This window comes from Rhodnius prolixus, unplaced genomic scaffold (genome assembly GCF_049639745.1).
Source record: "Rhodnius prolixus isolate KJV_2025 unplaced genomic scaffold, Rpr scaffold_12, whole genome shotgun sequence".
NCBI lineage: Eukaryota > Metazoa > Arthropoda > Insecta > Hemiptera > Reduviidae > Rhodnius > Rhodnius prolixus.
In genome coordinates this window covers 9,059,295-9,085,250 of record NW_027411635.1, presented here as the reverse complement: position 1 = coordinate 9,085,250, position 25,956 = coordinate 9,059,295, and the positions used below count along the sequence as shown (strand labels likewise).

Here is a 25,956-nt window from a genome sequence, read left to right as displayed (position 1 = left end):
CATTGTTTAGATGCACGCACTACCTCTTCAAACTATCACAATAGAATAGTCTGTGGATGCTGGCTGGTGTTCCAAAAATAGTGACACCTCTAATCAATCAGCTGTCATATAGAATTTCGTAAGTACTCGTGAATGTGTAATTTCTCTTGGTCATTTACTTTCTGAACACCAACAATGTGTTAAGAAAAAAAATTGTAATCTGTTTGATAGGAAGAGAAGAGGCAAGCACATGCAGAATAGTGCATGAATAGGGTCCGACTCAGCTTGGCTATGCCTCTAATCAACTTCCAAAAATTATTTCATGCGTAAATTTTCGTAAATCCAACTAGATTTATTCATAGAACATAAGGTTAAAAATGTTCAACATGAAGTAAAGAACTCCAGATAAAGCTGTACTAAATAATTTATAACTTTACTTTTTTTTGGTACATCCAATTTCTTAATGATTTTACAATTATTTCGAATTAAGATACAAAGACAATTTTTCCTTTTTTTCATAACAGATAAAATTTGATTTTTTTTTGTCTTGATTTCTTTATTACAATAAATTATTGATATATAACTCAGCTAGCTCAAAAAGAAGCCATTCCGCTCTAATTTTTCAAACATTGTTGCCATTCACATATCGTAAATGTATATAACAACAAAATATTTTTGGAATATCTATTTAGTTTAAAGATAAGTTAGGAAACGTTTATAGAGATTCTGATCAACAACCTAACCTGCAGGCTCATCTTTAGCCCTAAAAGATTATGACCTACATTTCTTAGGAGATTTCGGTTACAACAAATGCGTATTCTTGTGGAAATGAAATTTGATGACTTCTTCAAAACATTTAAAAAAAAGAAAACGTTGAGTGCCTTCCATCACCTCGCCAAATGTCGCAAGAACATGTCAGAACCAATTTCTTACTGCTTTTGCACTGAAATCCCTAATTCCTAAGCGTTTTTCCGAAAAGGATGCGAAAAATAAAAAATGTTGTGTCCAATAAATAATCTTAGTAGGATATGACATTTACTATAGTTTCTCTTCTGCCAAAATACAATCACGGAAATTTGGGTGCTTCGAGTTACTCTCTTCTATTCCCGTGAATTTATGTGTTGCTGGTGATATTCTAAAATACTCAAAACTTTTATGAATTTCTTGAAATAACATTAGGTACTCTACCTTATCGTCCCTTTTTTCAAACAATTGGTTAATATGTTCTGTTATTCATCTAATAACTTCAATAACGGGCTTTCTAGAAATTAAAAATAATTACTTGGGGACAAAACAAAAGGTGCCTACAATGTAACCACAACATTCTGACATATATCCACTTTTATGACGAATTGGACTGCAGAACATGCATCCACGGAACCGGGCCTTAAATGCCATTAAATCAGATTTCTCCGAGCTCAGTGCTTGCTGCACCAATAAAACTCGTATGAAATGTTATAGTATGGGTAATAGTTTGAGAAAGAATCCGTTTCTTGGAACCTCTTTATTACGCAACTATGGGATACCCACAATAATGTTGGCTGTATCACTATTCAAGATAAATTACGTCCCTGAACGCTCCTCAATGGGCTGCATCAAGGCAAAGTGTAAAGGGTGGGGAAGAAAATCCTCGCTATCCAAAGCCTGATTGGGCCCATACAGCTTCTCTTGAGTGACAGAGGTGAGTTAATCGTAAACTAAGTATATGTGAATAAAAGGTTTTTGATAGAACGATGAGTATAGCTAAACCAAAAACTTCTTCAATGGCCTAACAAACCACCGTCTTGGCCTTCCTTACACTAGTGTCTAGACAGTCTAGACGGCCCTTTGTCTCCGTCTGCTTCGATACCCTCCGTTGCGAATATTATTTAAGCAACCCTTGCATTATTCCCAACGCCATCCTCCCACCGGGGTTCCCCACGTACCTTGCAGCTGCTCATCTAAAATATTTTTTGCCACGTCCAGTGGATGTATTCTGGCAAAATGTCCGGCCCACCTAATCTTCACTAATTTAACATGTTTCACCACACTTTGATAAAATAGGCTTGTTAACTTCATCTATAATCTTTAAGAAATAAGACAGATCTTATTTTAAAGCTGTGGAGAGCTTGTGTTCATTGGACTTTAAAATTACCAATATGAATTTGGACCAATATAATAACGTACCACTGAACGTTAGCGCAGGCAGTTGAGCGTTTTGTGTACTCTCACTATATTAAATCGCAATAGCATGCACTCCAAGTCATCAAAGTAACGTTTAAACTAAAAAGTACTTTTTATTTCATCCTGGATCCATCCAAATGCTACATTTAATGTGTTACCCAATCTCCTCTAGCCACTAGATCTTCCTAAGAAATGCATTTAGGCCTAATGGATTTAAGACTTGAGAAGGCATAGTAACTACACCAAATACTCTAATACATGTTAAATTAAATAACTGTCCCAAATACACATAAATTTGATTGACATTAAAAGATTTATTTTGAGAAAATAAAAGGGCGCAGCTAATTTGTGAGCCAACCGTGTTATTTTTTCCCATGCAACTTTCTCAATTACAATATTTTCCCAAAATAGACACTTTTTTATTGCATGTTTTTAAATATAAATTTGAATGCTTGCATCTTCAAAAGTTTCGATAGGGAAAGGTCCTTCTAGAAACAGTAGAAGCACTTACAAAACTTGAAAACTTTCTAATTCCACCACCACAAAAAACGGAACATCTTTAAACTTTTTATTTGAGAAATCGAATTTTGAAGTGAAATTCTCCTTTACATATTTCCAGAAATATGTGGCACCCAGATCCCGAAAAAAAAATCTGGAATAAATTGAAAAAAAAAATCAAGTAAGACTCCCCAGTTATTTTCCTTGCGGAAAATTTATTGAAAAAGAATATCTCATAAACTATCTCAAGTTGTCTTTCTTAATAGGTTTAGTGAGTTTATTGAAAACATGTAATTTTTTGGAATAAGTTTGCAAAAGTAACATAGTTCAGTGCAGTGCCGCGAAGTACGGTACTGAAGATTGTGATAGCTTTTGAAGTATCAAAGGCCTCCCCCTACATATTTGCACCTAGGACAGAAAAACGAAATTGATAGTGAATTCTGGATCGAACGTTTAAGATGAAGTATATGTTAGTAGTATTTTGAGGTCACTCATTGGGAACTGGCCAAGTTTGAAGCCCAGCAAAGAAATTGGCCCGCTAATTTTCTCCTAGAATCTCCCTTTTCAAAGACACGTCTCAGGAATAGGACGATATCTCAAATAAGTAAATTGTTCCGTTTTCACTGTACCTGATGGTACACAATTATTCTTGCCCTGCTCCGATGATTGCAAAACTAATAAAGTACAAATAAATAGACCAAAGCAGTTTCAACTATTTTAAGTAAATAAGACACAATATTCACACTATTGAAATTGCCATTTTTTTCACATTAGCTCATTGTGGCTCTTTATAGCAATTCTGCTCTTATCTAACACTATATTGTGACACCTAGCAACAATCTAGAGGGGCTGCATGCAGATATTTTTATTAAACTACTTTGGCTTCAGGTTGTAACCTACACTTAAGTCCCAGTACACTTTGCACACTTTACGCTTCTATGTACACCGTGTGACACCTTATAAGGCAGAGTCACACAGGCTGTTTATAGCCACTCTAACTCTATATGGAATCTACACTACGAACCACAACACACTAGGAGCCTGCTCAGAGGTAGTTTAATGTAACTACTTTGGGCTTAAGCTGCCACCACACACAACAGATGTAGTTGAAAATTGTGTCATTTACTCAAAAGATGTTAACTCAAACTACTCGTGAATAATCCAAACATTTTGAGCAGTGTAATAGAACTGTTATTTCCATGCATATATTTGTATTCTGACTATAATACATAAATTTAACACACAAAAAATCATGTTACATAACAGAAAAAAAAAATGTTGGATTACATTTCTTTCTTTAAATAACTGGAGTGTAAGAGTTGGATAGGACTGGCTGGGAACTGCCAGGTGACTAGAAGTGCCAGTGGTGGGCGCGATAGGTGAGACTGGGCGACAACAGCGACTGCAAAGAAGTCGAGCTGACCAAGGGGCTCTGAAGGTGTCTGTGTTTGATCACCTCTCTCTCCACGGGGCCGCAAAGGTCCTGTAAACCCACAAACAATATATAGCATAAACTGCAAGCAAAAAAATGTACCGCTTAGAAAAAGTAAAGTTTGAGGGCTTAAACGGTCACAATTTCCTTTATTAAATAAAAATAAAAATAATAATAATAATGCTTAATTTCATAATGAAGTAATAGATACAAAAGTTTTGTATTTATTTACATTTTACAGCATGGTAAAACCGTCTGTCGACCTTTAATTATCGTAAGCAGTAAATGAGTTGATGAAGGGGACATTATTGGAACGCATTACCTAGTACCCAAAACATTTTAACAAGCCTCGTCTCTTCACAGTTGCTCTGTTATCGTGGTGCGATTATTGCTAGTTGATAACTTTTTATCATACTTATTAACAAATATAATGTAGAAAATTTGGTAAGGTCTGCATACCTGGATAACAAACATCTTTCACTTAGCCGTCTTAGCACGAATATTTAATGTATCTTTGATCGGTGTCGAACTTTCATCCATTATCCGAGGTAAATTAATCAGTTTGGTGTAGAGATTTCGACTTCACTTAAGTTACCCCGCACACACAAGACTTGCTGATTTCTATAATGGTCATTTTTATAGGTTTCTTTTTTTTTTTTTTTTTTTTAAGTATTACTTAGATTGAAATTGATAGCTTTGATAGCAATGATATCTCGTAGATTGAAAGTAGTTAAATTTTGTTAGAAAATGAAGTTATATTTTAATTAAATGTAATTTTTTTTTTTTTTTGTCAAACAAAGTAACGATTTATTTTGATTTGAAAAAAAAAACCTATTTAGACATGAAAAAGAAGGATTGCCCTGGTTAAAGATGGTTTTAATTTTAATTGGGCTTACAACAGCCAATGCTCGGAGGGGTTGTGATCCCCTTTGCCATGGAAGCCAAATATTTGGGAGTTATCTTTGACCGAAGGCTGACATGGAATTCTCATATTAATGCTACCGCACACAAAGCCAGAATCGCCATGGGTAGGTGCAGGAGGCTATGCGGTAAAAGTTGGGGATTAAGCCCGAAGATGACTCTGTGGATTTATACCTGTGTCGTGAGACCAATGGTAACCCACGGGGCGGTGGCGTGGTGGACGAAGACCTTGCAGATGGGGGGGGCCGGGAGCGCTCGGAAGTATTCAAAGGCTGGCCTGCTTGAGTACGACGGGTGCCATGATGACTACCCCCACTGCGGCCTTGGAGGTCCTGTTAAACCTTCCACCACTCCACATTCACGTCCAAGGCGTGGCAAGAGCAGTTGTGGCACGACTACAACAGGGACAAGCGCCCATTTATCCCAGGCATACGGGGAAATATCAAGACCTATGGGAGGAGCTGGAGGCGGACCCGATTTTGGGCCTGCCTACGGACATAATGACTCCTAGGCATGACTTCCAAAAACCCTTCAAAGTCCTGATTTTAGACAGAGGGGCATGGAAGAATGGGCCGCCAATTACAGGCGAATCTATGTGGTACACGGACGGGTCTAAGATGGATGACGGAGTGGGAGCCGGCGTGTACGGGGCTCATCCGAGATGTAATATCTCGGTGAGCCTGGGAAGGCTAGCTACGGTCTTTCAGGCGGAGCTAGTCGCGATTATTATCTGCGCTACCGAAATAAGAAGGCGGGGAGTGTATAACTCCAGAGTTGTCATTTATTCGGACAGCCAGGCTGCTCTGCGGGCAATTGACTCGTGGGAGATCAGCTCAAGGCTGGTGTGGGACTGCCTAGGTGCACTGAAGGAAATCAGTAGCCATAATAAGGTCTTCCTGGTTTGGGTACCTGGGCATTCGGGTCACAGAGGCAATGAGGCGGCGGACCGCCTGGCCCGGGAGGGTTCAATGAGAGCGCTTATCGGGCCGGAGCCGTTCTGCGGTGTCTCAAGATGCCTCAGGAGCACATCCATTAAGCTATGGATGCAGGACCGATCAAGGGAATGGTGGGTCAAAACTCCAGGCCAGAGACAGGCGAAAAAGTTTATCCATAGCTACTCGCCCAAGCTAACTGCAGAACTACTCCAACTAGGCCGGGTGGCCATAAGGATAGCAGTTGGCATTCTCACTGGCCATTGTAGACTAAATAAGCACATGCATCGCATGGGCCTGGCAACGGATAGCCTGTGTAGGTTTTGTCAGGAAGAAGAGGAGACGGCACTGCATGTGGTATGTCAGTGCGAGGGGCTGGTCTGGCTAAGGTACCGCCTCTTTGGCAAAGAGAAGCTGGTGCCAACAAGCCTCAGCCAGGGCCCTCTCTCGGACCTATTAAGGCTTTTAAGGCAAGCAGAACTCGAGAGGGTGCTCTGATGGCAGGTGCTCTGATCGACCACCTGGGAGCCCCCCCCCCAATTCCACAGTTTGGTTAAGGACAGGATAGGGAGAGGGTCTTCAACTAGGGGGATGCCACAATAGATCCTTGGGGTGTCGCGGTGGCGTAGGCTGAATAGCCAATTCCCCCGATGGAATCTAATCTAATCTAATCTAATTTTAATTGAAAAATTAGCCACAGTTTGATTGATACGATTCATTTTGCTTTTGCTTGAAAAACGTTTTTAGTTGATTGCAATGAATTTAGACTGAAACACTTTCTGCAAAGCTTAAGATAAGATAAGATAGTAGATGGGACGGGACCTATGCCCCAAGGCACCGCAGCCACAGAAGACTCATTGTGCCAGCCCCTTCTTAGTTCTAGTAGGCGAACCCTCCCCTCCTAAAGAGGTCAAGGACTTTCCCTACTAGTTCTTTTTGCGCTACTATCTCCTTCGGCCTCAACGTTCCAAAGGTTTTCTGCAAAGCTTAAGTTTTTAGAAGAAGTTTATTCTGATTAAAAAGGATTACATTGTTTGTATTTTGTTTGTTTGTTTTTATTTATTTTGTATTAACTTTTATTGAAAAAAAAAAACTTACTTTGATTAATAAGCTTTAGAGGGACGCCAAAAGCATACCTGGAGAGACAGATGCTTGTCTCAGGATTTCTTCACCCTACGCCCAGTTATGGTGCCGACAAAGGATTTTAAGGTGGCGCCCAGACCCTTGTTTGGCGACTTGGTCTCCGTGTTCACCAGACACTGAGGATGGGCGTCCAAACACTTCTGGTAGCGCAACTGCACCGAACATTCAATCGAAGCAAAATCACTCAAACAATATTCCAAATATGAGGATTGCATCAGTTAATCACAGAATGGAAAATGTCACAAGTTAAGTACCTTGCATGCCGCTTCCACGGTTTTGCACAGAGCTCCAGAAGACGGTTCACACGAGAATACATGTGCAATGAACAGGTCTTGTGCAGTATGCATGATAAAAGCACATTGCTTGACATTGTGGCCAATCCCAAGGAAGGAAAGATATCTGACTCGACACTCTGCTATGGGCTTTATGTCTTCCTAGAACAATTACAGACACATAAGATTAGTCACAAAAAATATAATACTGTGAGGAATTATAATCTATCCTCTAAACTGGTCTCTTGTTTGAACAATGCCGATCTACTACCTATGTATGGTTGAACCTAGAGACAGTTACCTGTTGATTATCAGCCGGAGTGATAGTGATCATACTTGGTGCTATCGCAATATTGACGGGTTGCCAATCAGATCGAGGTACTCGGCTCATTAGCTGGTCAATAGCGTCGTTTAGAACGTCCATGCCACTGGATTTGGTTACTTCTATGTTGCCAAGATAGTCAGCATGTATCACCTTTTTAGGCTCTTCCATAGGAGTTGGAAATGATTGACCTGCAAGCAAACATTCCACTATTTTATTATTAAGAATAGATTATAGTGGTAAATATAGTCACATGTTAAGGTCCGGTGCACACGTCCGGCTTAAACACTGCGGCACCTTTGTGTGGGCTTCGCACCTCAGTACACAAATACTAGTGGCATCAGACCACCAAAGGTTAAAATGGCCCAGCGTTATCCAGCTTTGCATAAGTGCAAATAACTATTTTCCAGGTAGACATAGCTCCACCATACGATACACCGTCGTTTATACTAAAAGTTAAAGTATATCTATAAAAGGTGTCCTATTTATTTATATGTAACTATTATACATATGTTTGTGTGAATTTTAAAATAAAATAGAAGATATTAGGTAATTTATTTTTGATTTGCGATTTATGAGAGGTAGATTTTATCCATCATCGAGGATCTATGAGAAAAATTCAGATCAGTTTTTCAATTATTTTAAAACAACTAAAAAGGTTTACATTGTTTTTTTTAATTTCACCTTTTATTGTAAAAAAAAACTTACGTTTGACGAGCTTGCGGATTTTTTTTTTTTTCAAGATATCTGCAAGAATATCGCCTTTCTTGCACTGGAAATACCAGCAGTAACTCTAATCTGCTCTGGACTATAGAATATTCTCATTCAAAGTCTAAGACAGCCCTTAAAAGAGAGATTAGTCTATCTCAAGCAATGTTCGAAAAACTGGTTGAGTTCATTACTTATTAGAAATTTAGTTAGTGAGCCCTTATTGCTCTGAAGTTTACTATATGGGTAAACCTATAGTATGAAAGAATTAAGATCATATTCGCGGTCTGTAACAGCCCTAAAAATAATGTTTAATCCAGTCCCAGCAATAGATACAAATGAATACACCCACAAAAAAGATGTAAAAAAAATCACGTGTATAAGATAAATACTAAAAACAGACAAATAAATAATAATAATACTTACAAATAGGTGTCTGTGGGTTTCTGTGGAAACGTCGATGCTCTGTGGGTAAATTTGTGGGTCGTGTGGCCAGCCCTGGCCTGGATCCGCTAATAGAGTCATCTAAACGTAAAAAAGACAGTTACTTAATTAATAGGGATAGACCTATGTTTTTTATTACTCCTTTCTTGGCACTCAGCAAACAAACGTATGTATGTCAAAGAGATACTCACTTGTGTCTATAGGTTTAGCCAAATTTTGCTGCAGACTTCGTTCAATCATTATCCGTTTGCAGATATCACGCAAAGTATTGGCGATAGTCCTAGCCGGCATGTCACATCTGAATACATGGCACATATGTTTACGTGTCACACGATCTCTGGCCACGTATGCAAAGTCCCTGAATTAATTAACAAAAATAAAATAAATAAATAAACAATAAGTAAAAATCCTCTTGACTAAAAAGTGCACATAAGCGTTTTTTCAAGACAATGTTTCATTTATTTCTTTAAATGCCGCACTAATGTTGTAAATTCAGCCCATTACGATTGCCTCTTAAAAGCAATCTTGAAGAGAAAAATAATTGCGATCCTTAGAGAGTAAAACAAGTTCAAAGCGACCATAATGTGAAGTAGTAACTTGGGTTATAAAATGAATAACTCTCCTAACGACTTTTTACGCGTTCAAGAGACCTTTGCTGCCAACAACTAGAGTGAAGTTTATTTAAAAAATGGCCCAGCGTAATCCAGCTTTGCGTAAGTGCAAATAACTATTTTTCAGGTAGACATAGCTCCACCATACACCGACCTTCATACTAAAGAATAAATTGAAGGACATGGTTGTCCCCTAAAGTCTATACTTGGCACAATCCTACAGCCATTTTATCATCAGTGTATGACACCTACTTGGTGCGGTAAAATTTAATAACTAGCAATGAAGTTTGAAACTCAAAAATACTGGCTTTCGGAAATAGTTGTGAGCGAGACACACCAGGAAGAGAGATGCTGTGCAACAATTACTCGTAATGACCTGCATCTCCAACATTATTAGCACTTTAAAAAGTTAATTTAAAAATTAAAAAAATTACAAAACTGCTTTTGTAAGAAAACATCTAAGCAAAACTAAGCAATTTACCTTTCCCTGTACGCATCAATGAAGTGCAAGCATGAACAAACAGAGGAAGAATGAGTAAATATACGAATATATCAATTAGGAAGTAAAAAGTGTCGCATGAATATAAAAAGATTGAGAATATAAGGAAGCATCTTAGCTCAATGACAAAAAAAGTTGAATAAACCGCCAATGTGTTTATACATGTAGAAAGGTGGGTCAGAAGCATTGAATCAACTTCTACATGCTATGCAAACACAAGAATGGTGTTGGAATAGTGTTGTCCCCAGTTTTATCATGCCTTTATACTAATCTTTTCCCATGTTCTTTTCGTACAGATTTTTGTTCATATCGCTTATACAGTTTTTCTTACAATTTTTTTCTGAAAAATGAGTAGATAATGTTTTTTCCTATATACACTGTAGAACATGTAGGTGATGTTGCAGTGAACTATATGTAAGGTAGGTTAGAGGCTCACTACAAGCACACTGAACCACCTTCTTCATGCTGTCTAAGTGCCACAATAGTGAGTGAAAATTGGCGTCCCAGAGATGGCTAAGCCTTTTATGTCACTGGATAACTCCTCGCCTGAGCTATCTCTACTGGAACTCTGTATGCCTTCAAATTTTCTCTCTAACCATAGCCACCATCTTAGATTGTTGCACCCTAATATTAATTCAGTTGTATATTTGTAGCTTTATAAGATGCGTTTCTTACCTTCCATTGTCTCGACCAACTCCCCAAACTCTGATTGTATGTATTGGTTGCGTATTGAGAACTGTTAAATTTTCTGGATCTATCAATTTTAAAGCGCCTTCGTCCAAGTCCATAAACAAATCCTTACCCTGAAACGCAAAAATAAATTTAGTCAGTATGAATTCCTAATGTAATTTTATTGTCATACAGACAGCTGGACAAAGAGGAGCGTTTTAATACCGTTAGAGCAAGCCTTAATGAGGATACCATTTCATGATGGGTGGAAAGTATTAAGAAATATTACTAGGTAAATTCTGTGATACCTACATCACCCCAACGTCCAACATTATCGATGACATTATTCTTGCCCAGCGATAGATCCACGATACATCGATTAACAGCTTTGCTAGACTTTTCCGGGGTTAAATCCGACTCAGAGATGTCCACCCAACCAAGACTTCGTACGGCAAATCGAATAGCTCGTTCCTTATCTTTGTCCGTAGTACGAGCTGGATAACTCCTACGTCTGAAGAAGAAAACATTAATTTTTTACATATTACACTAAAAATTACTTAGTTCACCATAAATTTATACTGTTAACAGGGTTGTCTGGCTTACTTCAAAGCTAATTCTTCCTTGCGATCTTCTCGTTTCTTGGAATCGATTTCCTCAAGAGCTGAACTGGTATTGCTTCTGGTGACCACACCTAGTCCACCATTCTGGTGAAAGGTAGTCAGTGCCTAACATAACAAAATATAAATATACGTATATATAGTAGAGGGTATGGATACAGGTATTTTAATTTTTATTTGAACTGGATATATAAAAAAATTCTGTTAACCAGCTGTCTCAGTAAATTTTTCAATCAATTAACTTTTCATCATCACAAGCTACACATTTTTGTTTACTTACTTTTCCGAAGTATCGTGCTTCATAATCATGTGTTGAATTTTCATGTCAAAAGAATTCTTTAGTTACGAAAACGACCATTTTTTTTTTTTCATACATCTTATTAAATACTTACAGTTTCTGCATCCTTAACCAGAGGAGTCCTGGGTTCATTATTGCCACTGATCACTTCTGGTGGATTCCGCTGTATTGTACCGCTCTTGATGTGCCAATAATATGGACCATCATTATCTGCAAAAACAGAAATAACATTACGTGTCAGTGTAGTGTCGATAGTTAATTTATGTGCAAGGTGGAGGTGAAATAATAGACCGTTGACAGTATTTATCCTTCCAATTTCTTTTAATAATTTTTACACATAATTCAACAACAGTGCTTTCCCAAATTTTTCACAACTTTTTCTATCGTACATTCCTTTAATACTTAGTTCAGTTTGCAAAAAACGATGAATCCCCTAAACCTGCCCATGAGGATTGTGCAGTTCATAATTCGACCTTTATAGTCGAATATTTGATCCCATTATGAATTTTCCTAAGATTCATCAATTCTGAGATCCATAGGTTCACTATACTGAAAATATATTGTATAGCCATAACGCCTATTGTTGTATAAGAGTATGGTATATTATAATAAATAATTTCTACATGTTCCTTTAGTTTATTGCATCCGGAACAAAGTATTGAAAGCACCTTCAGGCGGCACGAAGTCTGGTCTCAACGCTGGGAAATGATTGGAGAAGCAAAAATTGACTGGTGTGGTCTAATTTAAAACAGTCATGGAGTACTAACAAGGGCTTATGAATATGTGTTTTAAACTGGTAGTTTAAAAGTCCTGTAAAAGGTCATTGAATTCATGTAACAGTTCCACCCACAAAATAGACGTAATTCTTGAATATGGCAATTAGTTTATATGTGTAATGTGATATTGAAAAAAAAAAAGTTGACAGCTCGTGATAATCACACATAGCTTTGGACACAAATGTGATGCTGTGTATTAATGTACGTATCAAAAACATGAAACTACCACTCCATAAAAAAATAGTACCTCAATACTCACCTTGGTGTCGCTCCCAGCCGGGAGGGAGTTCCTCGTTTGTGGAATAGCCAAGTGGACATAGAGGATTTTCAGACTGCCCTTCGTATATATTCTTATCAATGATTTCTGCATCATCTTTTTCAAAATCTCTGCAAAATCCAAAAATACGGTGGGAAATGTCTAGAAATTCTCTTGTTAGCAATACAAAAAAGTATAAAATGACCACTTTTTAAATTAATAAAAATTTTGGTTTTAAATTCATAAGACTGGGGTTTTGAAAATACCTGTCACTGTCAAAAGATGAATGATCTATCAAATCTGGCTTCGAAGGCCTCAACGAAGATGTTAGATCGAGAGTACGACAATTACCACGATTTACGTTCCCCACAAGTGTATTGTCTAAGATCACTGGGCAGCTGTTCCTGTAACAAAATAGAAAAATCATTGTAGATTTGTGGAGTCACTGTATATATGTTAGTAGGTTTAAAGTGAGACTAGAGAGGCATTTGAGTGAATAAAAGACAAAGTAGTTGCACTACAACTACCTCTGTGCACGTCCCCAAGTTCGTTGTTTGAGGGTGTCACAGTGTAAATGCTACATGCGGTATGCTACAAGTAAATCTATGGGGCTGCAAGCACCTGTGATGTGAGTTATCTGTGTCCAGATTGGTCACTGGCCCAGTATTTAAGTCCACACCCATGGAACCGATGTCCAGAGTGGCGTAAGATTTCCGACTATTGTTTGTGGTACTTCCTGGACGGCATATTGCCTCCAGTTCAGTGTACAGCAAATCCCTATATCCAGACACAGACATATCTGTGTTCGAGTTAAGTGCATCATCCAGACGTGGTAGATGGTAGTTTGGATTTTCGTAACTTAATAATCCGTTCTCTGCAAAAATAGAAATTCATGCTGAATTTTATCAGAAAATACCTAATTTTAGCTTAAACAAACTTGGTAACATAAGTACCCAAATATATGTCCTCTTCATTCGCTGTAATGGCTGCCATTCTGTACAAGGTGAGTAATGTGGAATATGGATTACGGGTTGAGGTGAAGTCCAGATACGGGTGGATTCTACCACCTAACTCTCCACACAACATCCCATTTAGATCTGAATTACCTGCAAAAATTCGCAACAAACAATCCTCTATAACTGAAATTAATATGTACAGTACATAAAATAGGTGGTGGGAAGAGACTTAGAACGCATTTCTCTGGCTGAGATTTATGACTCGGTGATACATTTTCAGGTAGTGCCCCCTGACTTTCTCCCTCCCAAAATCTCTAAAGAATAACTCTAAAAAATTATGAATAAAAAATGATTTTTTTTTTACAAGAGAAACTACTGGCTATCACGAAACTGTGGGAAAGGTAAAAACAGATGTAGGATCATGGCGCATGAACATACACCTCAACAAGCCTTCGCCATTTTCACATGCTTTCTCGCATTCTCTTGAACAAAAACTTCTAGAAAAGAATATATGGCACATAAATGAAGAGTGGTTGGCCAGTCTAATGTATTGATTAAGGAGGCGGTCAAACAGCATTCCGTAGCTACTATTCATGATTAGAATTTTAGTCTACTATGTAAGACTTCTATTTCAAGTAAGTGACTATTGCAAATGCCATACTTGAATAAGTAGACATAATTCTATGTCTACTATTCATCGTGATTAACTCTGGTACATTTTATGAATTTCTGGTCCCTGACTGCCAACAATAAATACAAAGCATAAAACCAGCTTTGGTTAATCTCAAACAAGTTTTGTTCAGCAAGATAACGCTCCGCCACACGTTACTTCAGACTAAAGAGAAAACTGAAGAACTTGTTGGCATTAAACTACTTTTGCACCAACCTACTATCCATATCGTTGATTTTATCCGTCGTAGTACGCATGTTTATTGTGTATCCATGACCCTTTTTTTACAAAAATTTGATCAACATAAACAGAAGATCCGACTAGCCGGTTTTCAGCCGACTTTTTTTGTTAATCAAGATAAAGTAATCAAAAACGTCAAGATAAATCTGGATTTTTAACCGATTCAGTCAACATTTGGCGTATGTGGATGACATTTTAGTTGAGGACTTTTACGAGGTTTTTAAAAATCCTATAAGTTAAAAAAAATGCAAAGTCTGACAACGTACGTCAACTGTACAAAAACTAAGAATATAAACTAAACATACAGTTCGTGCGGTTACAACGAACACCTGGTCTGAAAAAATCTCTTGATTAAAAGCACCAATATTATCTGAAACGGAGAGAAAGATAAAAAAATCACCGATGCCGACAAAACCTTCTAATTTAAATTAATCAATACTATTAATAGAGATAGCAAGATTTAAGATAGTCAAAAGCTGTTGTGTGATCTAGCCTTAAAAGATTCATTTAAGTAAAGTTAAAAAAAAAATTCTAGAGTTCTCGTCACTAGCTTAAAGTGTGAGTAGGAGTAGGTGGCAGTGGGCGTTATTTTTTATAAATCTGAGTCTGTAGAGGTTAAAAGCAGGACAAGATAGAAGAATATTTTGCCGGTTATTATTTTCGCTTACATTACAGGAGCGTAATGAATATCAGATTTGGAGAGAATATGCTGATGTTTAGAGGCACCTAATTTAGCGTTAAGTCGTAGCACTGTCAGTGGAAATTGTTTAATAAGTACGTCTGTGTTTTTTGGAGAGTAACAAGTCATGAATAAAGTTATAGAAAGTATAACAAATATTTCTTAAGAGATTTAATGTCTTGGTTTTTTAAGTTGGTTAGTTTTTATTTAATAAAATAAGATTAATGTTTTCAGCTTGGCGGGAGGGGATCTGTTTAGGGGGGTAATACTGTTCAGCAGGATGGCAAAGCCAGCTAACTGACGACTCGTTAGTTAGTAACTGTTGTCCTGGTTGCTTCGATGATATTTATCCGTATTATCATTTAAGAAGCGTAAGCATGAGTTTAGGGATCTATTCAACTTTGTATCATTTTATAAAGATTTTATACAGTTTAGGTTTTTCTAGTATAACCAAACAGATTTTGGAGTAGTTTAGGCAAAACTACGGAATCTCTGTTAGCAGCTAATACAATTTTAGTAGCTAATACGACAGATGCCATAACTCAGAACCAAAGAATTCAGTTGATACGACTACAGAGTTATATTTTCTCTCTCTCTCACACACACTCTCTCGTTTCCAGGCAACAATTTTAGCTTTAGAACGGTATCCCGTTCACTCAATTTCATTAATCTATTTCATTTCAAATTTTCAAAATCATAGATAACAGTAAACAAAAACAAGAGGGGGCTAAAATTCTCACTCTAATAACCTTCTTTAAAATAACAAATACGGTCAGAAAGAGTGGAATAATATTCAATACCATTTGAGCTTGGTCACATCTTGTTTAATTATAGGAATAAACCTAATGTTACATGTTAAATGCTGCGCTAAAGTCTATCTTCTAACTTCTGCAACAGCAATACGTGGTTCGATGGTACGTCTCAAGTCCACATTTATATAAAGTACTATAACGTTTATTTGAAACATTTTCGAAAGAAAATTGAAATAAAAAGGGCACTTTAGGAGGAAGGTAGCAAGTTTCACGCTGATGTGCTACTGTTGTGTAATGTTCTGTCGTCGCCTAAATAATATGAACACTTTAATACGTAAAATGAAATTCTAAATAAGAAGCAAATCGGCTGAATAAAACCCACTTTTTTTAATAGAACTTTTAGTTTTAGAATTTTTTTTTGTTTTGTTAATCCAATTATTTTCTTTTAAGTCAGTGTACACTATACATACATGTTGGCTATCTTATTTCAAACATTTAAGAAAACTTCATTTAGGTGGGGCTCAGAGAAAGGAGGGAATTGAAGTTAAATCCACGGTAACGCGATTGTTCTAGATGGTTTTCTCAACTTTCTAGCCGGTTACCAAAGTTTAATTTGAACATGTCTTGTTGCAATACCTTAGGTTTATCCCTTAAGATTGAAACTACTTCTCAAGTAACAACGTAGTTTAGTAGAATCATGAGGAGCTATGAAAACACATTTGCTTCACACTAAGATTAAGATTAAGATAGTAGATGGGACGGGACCTACGCCCCATGGCACCGCAGCCACAGAAGACTTTGCTTCACAGTAACTACGTATATTACTAACTAGCTCTTCAGTAAAAAATCAAAGTTTTAGGAAAATTTACTATGATAAAAAAAATATGAGATTTCATAAGCGATTTTTTTATTATTATTTTGTTTATATGTCTTGTCTAGAACCCATATAGTAGTTATGTATCTTGTACTTATATTTTATTCTATTTTGTTCGTATTTTTTATGTTTGGAAATTTGTACCGCATATTCTGTAAACTTTGGAAATGAAGAAAATTTGTTATTATTAATTTTTCTTGCCCTTGCATGAGATTGCATTGCCCCCTGAACATGAAAAAGAATTGTGGCAGAACATTCAAATTTCATGTTTGGATTAGATACCATCATGGAAACCGTCAATAAGCTTTTTCAGCTTTTCTGAATTAATTTTTCAGCTTTTTTGGTGATTTTCTGAAAAAAAGCCGATTTTCTTAAAACATAGTATATGGACTGGATAGATTTAGATCTTAAACTTTTATTTTTGGCATTTTTCTAGGAAAATTCTACTATGGGCACTTCTTGGAGAGGCGGTGGTAAGGTTTCTCTGTAGCACCAGTTTTGTGTAATGTACGGTCCTATTTTTTCTGTCTGCTAAAAAGAGTTAAATATGTTGATAAAATTTCGGGTTTGAAGAAAAGAACATGAAGGGTTCATGCCTAATATTACTGAGAATTAAGTAATTTTCTGAAATTCCAAGATTAACGAAATCACTAAATCAACGAAAAAAAATTCTCAACTACACGTACTACTTTACTAAATGCATTTTTAAATTTTCTGAGATTTTCTCAAAAATTGTTCCAATGATTTTCTATAAACGTCCTATTTGCATTAATACACATAGATTTATAAAAAATTTCTAGACAAATTCTTTAGTGAGGTGGCAGTAGGCTTTCTTATGTCATTGTTGTGCAAATGTGCTGTAACACCGTATATGTTAGTAAGGATTTTTATAAAGTGGAAATCCTCTAAGTTTGAAGGAACTTAGTCAGAACCTTGAGGACTGGAGTAAAAGAGATGTACAAACAAAATTTTAATTATTATATGGACAGTATTATTAAGCCATGCTAGTACAATACTTAAGTCCAGGTAGTACACCTGGACTAAGGATTTCATCAGTACATCCCAGGAAATACCTAATGTTCCAAATAAAAGTTATAGGCCTTCTATAAGTACGAGGTTAGTTACTGAACCAAGTTCAAAAATATGTATTTTTAAATAGAAAAATTATTGATGTCCAAGGAGGGGGGGCAATCTTGCCCAGTCTAAGAGATATTTTTTTCAAAACTCAAAGCCAAAATTTTAGAATCACACCTTTACATTCTTATTTATAATATTAAACACATTTACGTTTTTTCTTCTCAAAGCTTAAGCAAAATAAAAATAAATAAATAAATAAATAAATAAATAAAAAGAAACCTACAACGTTGTGTTAGTCAAAAACTATAAAGGTAATGAATTCGGACATATTAGACAGGAGATCAAATTTGTTTTGTATGCTTTTTTAAAGACATGCATTTTTACTTACTTCAGCTACTGTAGCATCGGAAAAAAAATATACTTTTGAGTTTAATTGGAGGAAGAAACTTCGAGTTAAAAATGAGCCACAGACTGTGAGTAAACCAAGTAATACACGAAAGCGGTCCAAGTTAGAACTAACACTTCGGGACTGTGTGAGACACAACTTGACTACGACTCTCAAGTATTGATTGTAAACTGGGCTAGACTTACTGGCGTCTACCCATTTTCCAAATATCTTCCTTCGTAATTTTTCTCTTTTAAAAAAAAAATTCTCATAAAAGAAATAAATGATTCTCAATCGGCTTTTTCTTAACACAGTATATGTAATATAATTATCATGAAATGTATGAATTGTTCTAAAATGATTAATTATTCGCTGATTTTTTTTATTTCTTTTTACTCATCTAAAAGAATAATTGCAATCGAACAGATTTTCGAGTTAGAATTTTTTTACAAAACTTTCGTTTTGTGGGCCTCAGAGAAAGAAAAAGTTGTTTTAAGAAATTTGTCTTAGTGATATCCAGCCTATATTGCAGTTGTGTGTAGCAACACAACTCAAAAAAACAGAAATCACAGGAAGTTCAAAAGATATTCGGTTTAGCAACCAATACGGGACCCGGCATTGAGCTCTTTGACAAAATCAGCAAATTGGAGATGTCACTTTGCTGAATCGATTTTTCACTTTTTTCCCCCATTTGAACAAAAATGGAACTTTCTTGAAACTTGGTCAACTGATTGCTTAAATGATTACAACTTTTATTTGTTGTAGTCCATGCTACGCATTTTATCAAATCTACAAGGCCTACGTTCATCCTAATGACCACCAAATCTTGCTGAAGTAGATATTTTTTCGAAAACGATTCCAATGATTCTTTTCAAACTTTTAACTCACTACTTACTTTACTTTTGTTCGAATCATTTTTCCAGGGAACTTAATTTTAGCGGGATACTTAGAGAGGGATGAAGTTAAACTCGCTCTTAAGTACGGTTTTTAACTCCTGTATAATATTTGACAGAATGAAATGTTTAAAATGTCGTGCGGGAAGAATTTAGTCTACATGACCCAACTGTGACTGTACTTAACTGCCTCTCGGTAGAAACGGATTTGAACTTGGACAAACTTATGTTTGGCCAGAGTTGTGATAATAGTGAAGCCAACTATCTTTTCATTACAAATTCTTATCACAAAACAACGAAATAATTTAGATAACTATGGTGTCATTACTAACTGCAAAAAAGTTAGTAAATAACACTTTCTTACGAAAATTAAATTTTGGGACTTCTGGTGAGGGAAGGAGATTGGCAATTCTGTAATATGTTACGTCCGTGTAATGTACAGTCTCAGCATCAGATTTGATCAGCAATTTAGCTTAATACACTAAGTCCTGACATCTTTATGAGTATTTCTCTAAATAAAAATAGCTGATTTTCACTATACTATGGTTATCAGGTCTAGATTAGCTTCTACAAGGGTGGCCAGGAGTCTACGCTATGCGACCCAGAGAGTCCTGTCTGACTGGACTTGGAAATCTTCAGAGAAAGCTCCTGTGCTAAGTATAACGACGAGGATTTTTCTTCTCCGAAGAGCCGAACCCTAAGGTAAACTAACCCTTCTGAGCTGTTTCATTCTTCCAGACAGTGCCTACACAAGCTGTGATCTGCCAAGTCCATGCTACGCATTTTATCAAATCTACAAGGCCTACGTTCATCCTAATGACCACCAAATCTTGCTGAAGTAGATATTTTTTCGAAAACGATTCCAATGATTCTTTTCAAACTTTTAACTCACTACTTACTTTACTTTTGTTCGAATCATTTTTCCAGGGAACTTAATTTTAGCGGGATACTTAGAGAGGGATGAAGTTAAACTCGCTCTTAAGTACGGTTTTTAACTCCTGTATAATATTTGACAGGTTTGCTTCATCATGTGAGAAGTATAAAGCGCGTGTCCTTTAAAAAGAAGGTGTTCGACTGACAATGTTCCCACCTTAAACTCAAAAAAGAATTTACTCAAAGAGCTTTGAAAAACAGCACACTAAAATTAGAGAAAAAATATTAAGATTAGTGTCACTGTTATCAACAAAGCACACAATTTTAGAATGTTCTAGAGATTGTGCTGCATTCTAAGAAGATCTGGGGGTGTACAAATTTCTAGAATAGAGCCAGAAAGGTGGACAAAAACGCTGACAGACTGGTATCCTGTCCAGCAAGAAATAGTCACGAAGTACCTAGAACGAGATGGACGATGATTGATTGGTACTCTGAGACAGACATCTGATAGGCAAGCGTGGGAAAAGTTGAGAGAGAACTACGAAAAGGGCTTAGCGTGTTATCTTTCTACATATCAAGAAAAATCATTTTGATTTATCTTGCATTTTGCGTACATTTCTAGATAATAAATTGCGTTAAATGAAAGTCATGTGTGTGTTCAAACCAGATTTACTTTGTACTTGTGTGCTCATTAGCATATACCACTACTGTTGGTTAACTCCAATAGTCAATACAAATATCACTTTAAAAAAAATTATTTAAAAAAACACTTATTATTTCCAACGTATGTACGTTTTAAATCAAGCTTCCTCCGCATTTTCCACAAGATAAGGGTATCTTGAGAGCTGCAGGCAGATTAATTTCTCCCAGGAAATAAGACAATGGTAACTAAATGAGACTTACTTAGGAATTTAATGAGTCATTGGGTACAGAATGTGTAAATTTGAAATCTGTTGCGAAACCACGTTGTTTCCCGGCAACGTTAGTGATATCATTTTATTTAAATGCATCAAACGCTTCTAGTTTCGTTGTAACTAAAATATTTTTAGCGCTCCATGGAATCTACGGACAGTTTTCTTAGATATTTGTTATATTTTTACCATATTTGCTTCATTTAGATTGTCTCCGTCGTCTCCGCTACCACAAACCAACTTAGGATTGTCTAATAACTTTATTTACTACAGATTCGTGAGTTATGGACGAATCTATTATTGTTTTATGAAAATGCTTCTCTGCTTCCCGTACCTTTCCAAATTTATTGGGGATTCGAGGAAGAATGTCAGCGCAATATTTAAATTTATTTACGTTTTCTTGATCATACAGCTCTTACTAAGAGTTAAAACAACGTTTCCAAAACTACTTTTGAAGTTTTCTAAACTGAGAGCAAAAAAGTGTACCCCTTACTGAACGGCTCTTTTCGCTAGACCGCCGACTTTCTCGTTTTCCACAATGCCGAAATGGCCTTTTACTGAAAAGATAGTGGTTTTAATGTTACACTGCAGAATTTAATATTGTGGTACAATAGAGTTACAATATAAAAATATATTTTCCAACTTGCAATATGGGTTACTCAAAAATATTATACAGTTGTTACAATTGCATTTCTTGCTTATGTCAGCAAAGATTAATGTCACCTTCCCTAAAAGCCCCTGCTAAAATAAATTGCCGGTATTTTTTTTTTTTTTAAGAAGGTCTACAAGGATGGTGGTATTAAAGTTTGTGTAATGCGTTTAAATGGCCACTCAGTTTTACGAAAAATCATTTGAACCATTAGAACAAAACAAACAAAAAATCACAAAAAAGTGAAAAATCTAATTAGTAATGTACATTTCCTATCAACTAACTCCTCTTCTTCTTCAAATCTGAAATTATAGTCATTACACTTGAATGACCCTCCAGAGGGAAAATGCTTCCGGGTGACAAAATTTTCTAATAACGCGAAATTTTTTACTTCAATTTTTTTTTTAATAACCTCATTATTCTCTCTTACTACTCAAAAAAGATTAATAATAATAACAATTAAATTTTTTCAAACAGAGGAGCACTCATTCACGCCTACTTCTCGGTGAAAATCGAGCAAAACCTGTAAAAATGGGTGTTAAAATTCATTTCCTGCTGACCGGTTTTGACCCCTACCTTATTGTCGTATGTTCCTGGGAGTTGCATATAAATATAAAGTGAAATCTTGAACTTCCGGTGAGTTTCACTTAAAATAAAATTCACAGAACGTTAATGCGGTAGTAGAGCGTCAGGTGGTGGAAATTGATTGGAACAGAGGTCAGTTAGTTGTTTAGAAGTACTTAGTCACTCTACACCTACCTGCTCTAGTTGGAAAAATCAATTTTCATTGAAAGACGATTTCATACAAATGTGAAATAGTAAAGCTGGTAGTTGGGAAAACTCGAAATTGAACAATCCTCATTTTAAGCATATATGAGGTGACGTGCGCGTCCTCGGGTTGTCTTCTTCATAAAGTACTCTTTTTCCATTATTATTTTTAAAGCCCTAAGGGGTAGGATCTAGCCTTAACCATTCTATTCTACCGATAAAAACCTTAAGTCTCACCGTTCTCTCACTCTATCTTTTGCACTTACAGTCTTTAAACCCGCAAGTCTCGTTGCAATACCTCTTCAAATACGTCATGGCAGATTTTTAAAATTGTCTCTTTAAATTACATTCACTTTAAAGATCCTTAGCCTCAGAGCGCGGGCATTCTCCAAGGCGTTACACTACCCGCCTATGTCTCCTCAAAAACATCTTCCTTGTCACGAAGCCTGCCTATTCGAGGCAATGAAGCACGTCGTAATCATACCACTAAGATTCCAAATCATTCCTATACCTTTAAATAACTTAAAGTAAATCCTTAGGCTCAACTTTCTTTTGTTTAACTCGTTATGACTGGGCGCAACCCACGGTCATTTCTTTAAATCCCTACCCTTTAATTTTAGCAATCCAAAGCTGTCAAAAAAATGTACCACAACGAACAAAGGGTTCAAAAAAACCCACTTTCGCGAACTAGTCAACTTTTTCGGTGCTCTGCATTCTTGGACGGAATTCACAAACACAAGGACTCACAAAGGATCCACGGCAGCTTTCTTATGCCATAATTCTATACTCTTCAGAATTTCCTTACCAGCTTTGAACACTCTTGTTTCTCGAGAGCCTGACTGTACCTAAAAATTCTTCCAGTACCAACTTGTTAATCTCTAATTATTTCCAGAAAAATGCTCCCTAGAATCGCCTTGACTCCTATTTAAAAGACAGTTGTCAGAAGCCCCTTTTTCATGAACCAAAAAGGGATATTTTTTAGCAAATAAATGAGTCGTACACTATCCAAACTGGCCAAGTAGAGGTTCTTTGGGAAGTCTCCGGGATCTAAAAGCAGTTGGGTAGTTTATGGTTGTATGTGACACAGTCTAATTCACCTAAACGCCTGTAGACCTTTTATTTCCCTCCAATCTTATTAGATATAGAGGGTTGCCAAAAAAGTCCCAATAGAAAGTTAGAGATAACTACACTCTGGAATCTAAGGGTCCCTTCCGCAACGTCCACCTCGGAAATTTCAAGATGGCATTCTGAATTGAGAAGTGTGGAGGGTTTTTCAGCCCTCCTACTCTGGTAATCATCCACGCTTTCTATGGGAATCCCAGAGAAACGCGGAATTATGGGTATCCACGCTTTAATGTATCCAAAGAGGATAAATCCCACCTCATTAAAGGAATTAGAGTTGAGAGCAATCCGTGGGAAGGTGTGAATACGCTTTCCTTTAAAGTCAATTTTAGTGTAATATTAGGGACTTATCACTTATTTTAAATAAGTTTCAAGAAAATAATTAGCTTACAGTCTTAATTTCTTAAAGGGTCCTGTCAGTTTTTCTACTGTTTTTCCGAAAACCTCTGTAACTGATTTCCTTAAAATCGATATACTACCTACTATGGAGCTACAGCTACCGCAGCAAGTTAGCTACAGCTAAGAAAATCTATGAAAAAGATCAGTGTGCGGCTTTTATATGCCTGACAGAAGCAATGAGTACGTTTTCTACAGCCGGGATGGAAGTAAGCCTCAACCTTACACCTCTCCACCTTTGATTTATAGGAGAGCTATCCTCAGAAACTCGAAAGCATTGGAAAATATGAAGAGGATAACAAGGGAATGATTGTTCCCGGTTAATTGCTCTCCGATTTGGAATATCTCTAGAGATGAAATGGGCAAAAAGTAAGCTTTGTAAAGAATTTTTCTTCGAGAGTAAGTATCAACCAAAACGTAGTAGAGTAGCTAAGCTATCATTTAAAGCGCTGAATTATGTTATCAGTTAAAAAAATGGGGAAAGCCTTGGAAAACTCAATGACTTGGTAAAGAAAATTAAAGTCACCATATTTTGAATGACAAAGCAGAAATGAGTTCAACATCCGGGCATGACAAGAAATAGTACCTTGACATAGTTTGCGGTTGGTAATGATTGAGAAGCTACTTCATTCACCCACAATTCCACAGGGAGAATAGATCAAAGAGCCAAGTATGTTTCATAGTATTGCTGTATATCCATAATTATACCGTTGAATTAAGTGAACATTTATCAATAAATAATGTGAAATAAAATAAAATATCTTGAAAAAATTTTAATGATTAGTTAATTCTAAAATTAATTTCGAAATAACCTGAATCTTTTATAAAATATTATAATTTAAAAAGTTTACTCCATAAAATGTAAATAATTTTTATCCTGAAAGTTTTTGATAATTAAACTTTTTAAAAATGAGACACCACTCGGAGAATCTTTTCTTTTTATTATCCCTACAACTTAATTTCCCGAGAATCAAATGGATTATAATTTAAAAACATTTCATCTCTACACTTACTGTACTCTACTGAAGATATGTGAAATTCCAAATTTTAAATGCCAGCAAGTACGAACATATTAGGTTACTTCATTAACACGCAGTCGATAATACCAGAGCAACTGAGGTAGTTGAAAGCTGAACTACCATCAATTCAATCAGATAACAATTAATTCTTGAGTATTAGTCAGTTAGCTTCTTATACCATAACCAGGCAAATAATTTTGATAGGAACTTCATTTGGTCCGACTAACCAAATGTTCTACAAACTGACTTAGTTTATTAGCTAGAGAATTTAGCAAAGAAAGCATACTCTTCTCTAGAATATAATAAGTGGTCATATGTATTATGTGGGAGGATAACCGACCACATTCATATACTGTGATAGTAGTACAGGCCAGCTCCAGTTCTCGAACTGAGTTTGCTTAGTTAATGAGCACACTCAACTCTGGAGTACAGTATATTATCACGTATTTGTATAACTTCAGAACCGTTCCCGTATTTCCATTAATGAGCTTTGTTCTTCTCTTACTTATGGATCTGGTAAACCTGGAGGTCTGGGAATGATTCTAAAGTTTAAACTGACTATTTTGTGTGAGAGGATAGAGACCACATTCACAGTCTGTTATCGGTAACAGCTCGGGCTCTTAAAAGATAGTAAGCCCGCTCCAGTAATACTATCCTAAATGCTTGAGTTTATCAAGTGAATTTAGTTAGTGAGCTCACTCTCGTCTGGATTACAGAATGTGGTAGCATATTTAGTGTGAGAGAATAGATCCCACATTAACACAGTCTGAAATGTTTTTCACAAAATCTCTTTGCGTTTATTATCTTAAGCAATAAGTATATTAAGAATAACTTACAATAAAACCTGCTTTGCACAACTATTCCTGCTACCTCTTGTAACCACAATAGTGCACTATTACTGCATATTTTTTTCAAACATACTTAATATCATAGTAGTAAATAATATTTATTTAAACAGAAAAAAAATTACATAGATATGTTTGAATATTATAATAGCAATGGAAAAATCCGTCTGCCAGAGTTTGGTTTATATAAACACTATACACAATTCAAATAAATTTTAAAAAATTAGTGAAATAAAACAAAATCAACATATTACTAAACTAAAATAATGATAGGACAAGAAAGTAGACAAATAAAAAATAAATAAAT

The 25,956-nt window shown here is 36.1% G+C and overlaps 1 protein-coding gene across 3 annotated transcripts; it reads right to left on the bottom strand.

Moving 5' to 3' along the window:
• Window positions 1–385: 385 nt before the first annotated feature.
• LOC141461670 (protein Fe65 homolog) lies at window positions 386–25,758 on the bottom strand. 3 transcript variants are annotated; one of them, XR_012462988.1, is made up of 15 exons: window positions 18,177–18,332; window positions 13,494–13,646; window positions 13,162–13,414; window positions 12,807–12,944; window positions 12,544–12,671; window positions 11,603–11,718; window positions 11,197–11,318; window positions 10,906–11,104; window positions 10,600–10,727; window positions 9,006–9,172; window positions 8,797–8,895; window positions 7,642–7,853; window positions 7,323–7,502; window positions 7,024–7,220; window positions 386–4,123 (listed from the first exon to the last, which is right to left on the bottom strand). XR_012462988.1 is itself a non-coding variant. In XM_074142891.1 (15 exons), the coding sequence occupies exons 2-14, from the start codon at window positions 13,624–13,626 to the stop codon at window positions 7,083–7,085; spliced, it is 2,013 nt and encodes a 670-aa protein (XP_073998992.1). In that variant the 5' UTR covers window positions 13,627–13,646; window positions 25,641–25,758; the 3' UTR covers window positions 386–4,123; window positions 7,062–7,082. The 3 variants fall into 3 exon arrangements, 2 of the variants coding, with proteins under 2 accessions (XP_073998992.1, XP_073998991.1); XM_074142891.1 differs by lacking the exon at window positions 18,177–18,332 and adding an exon at window positions 25,641–25,758 and having other exon boundaries at window positions 7,062–7,220; XM_074142890.1 differs by having other exon boundaries at window positions 7,062–7,220.
• Window positions 25,759–25,956: the final 198 nt, after the last annotated feature.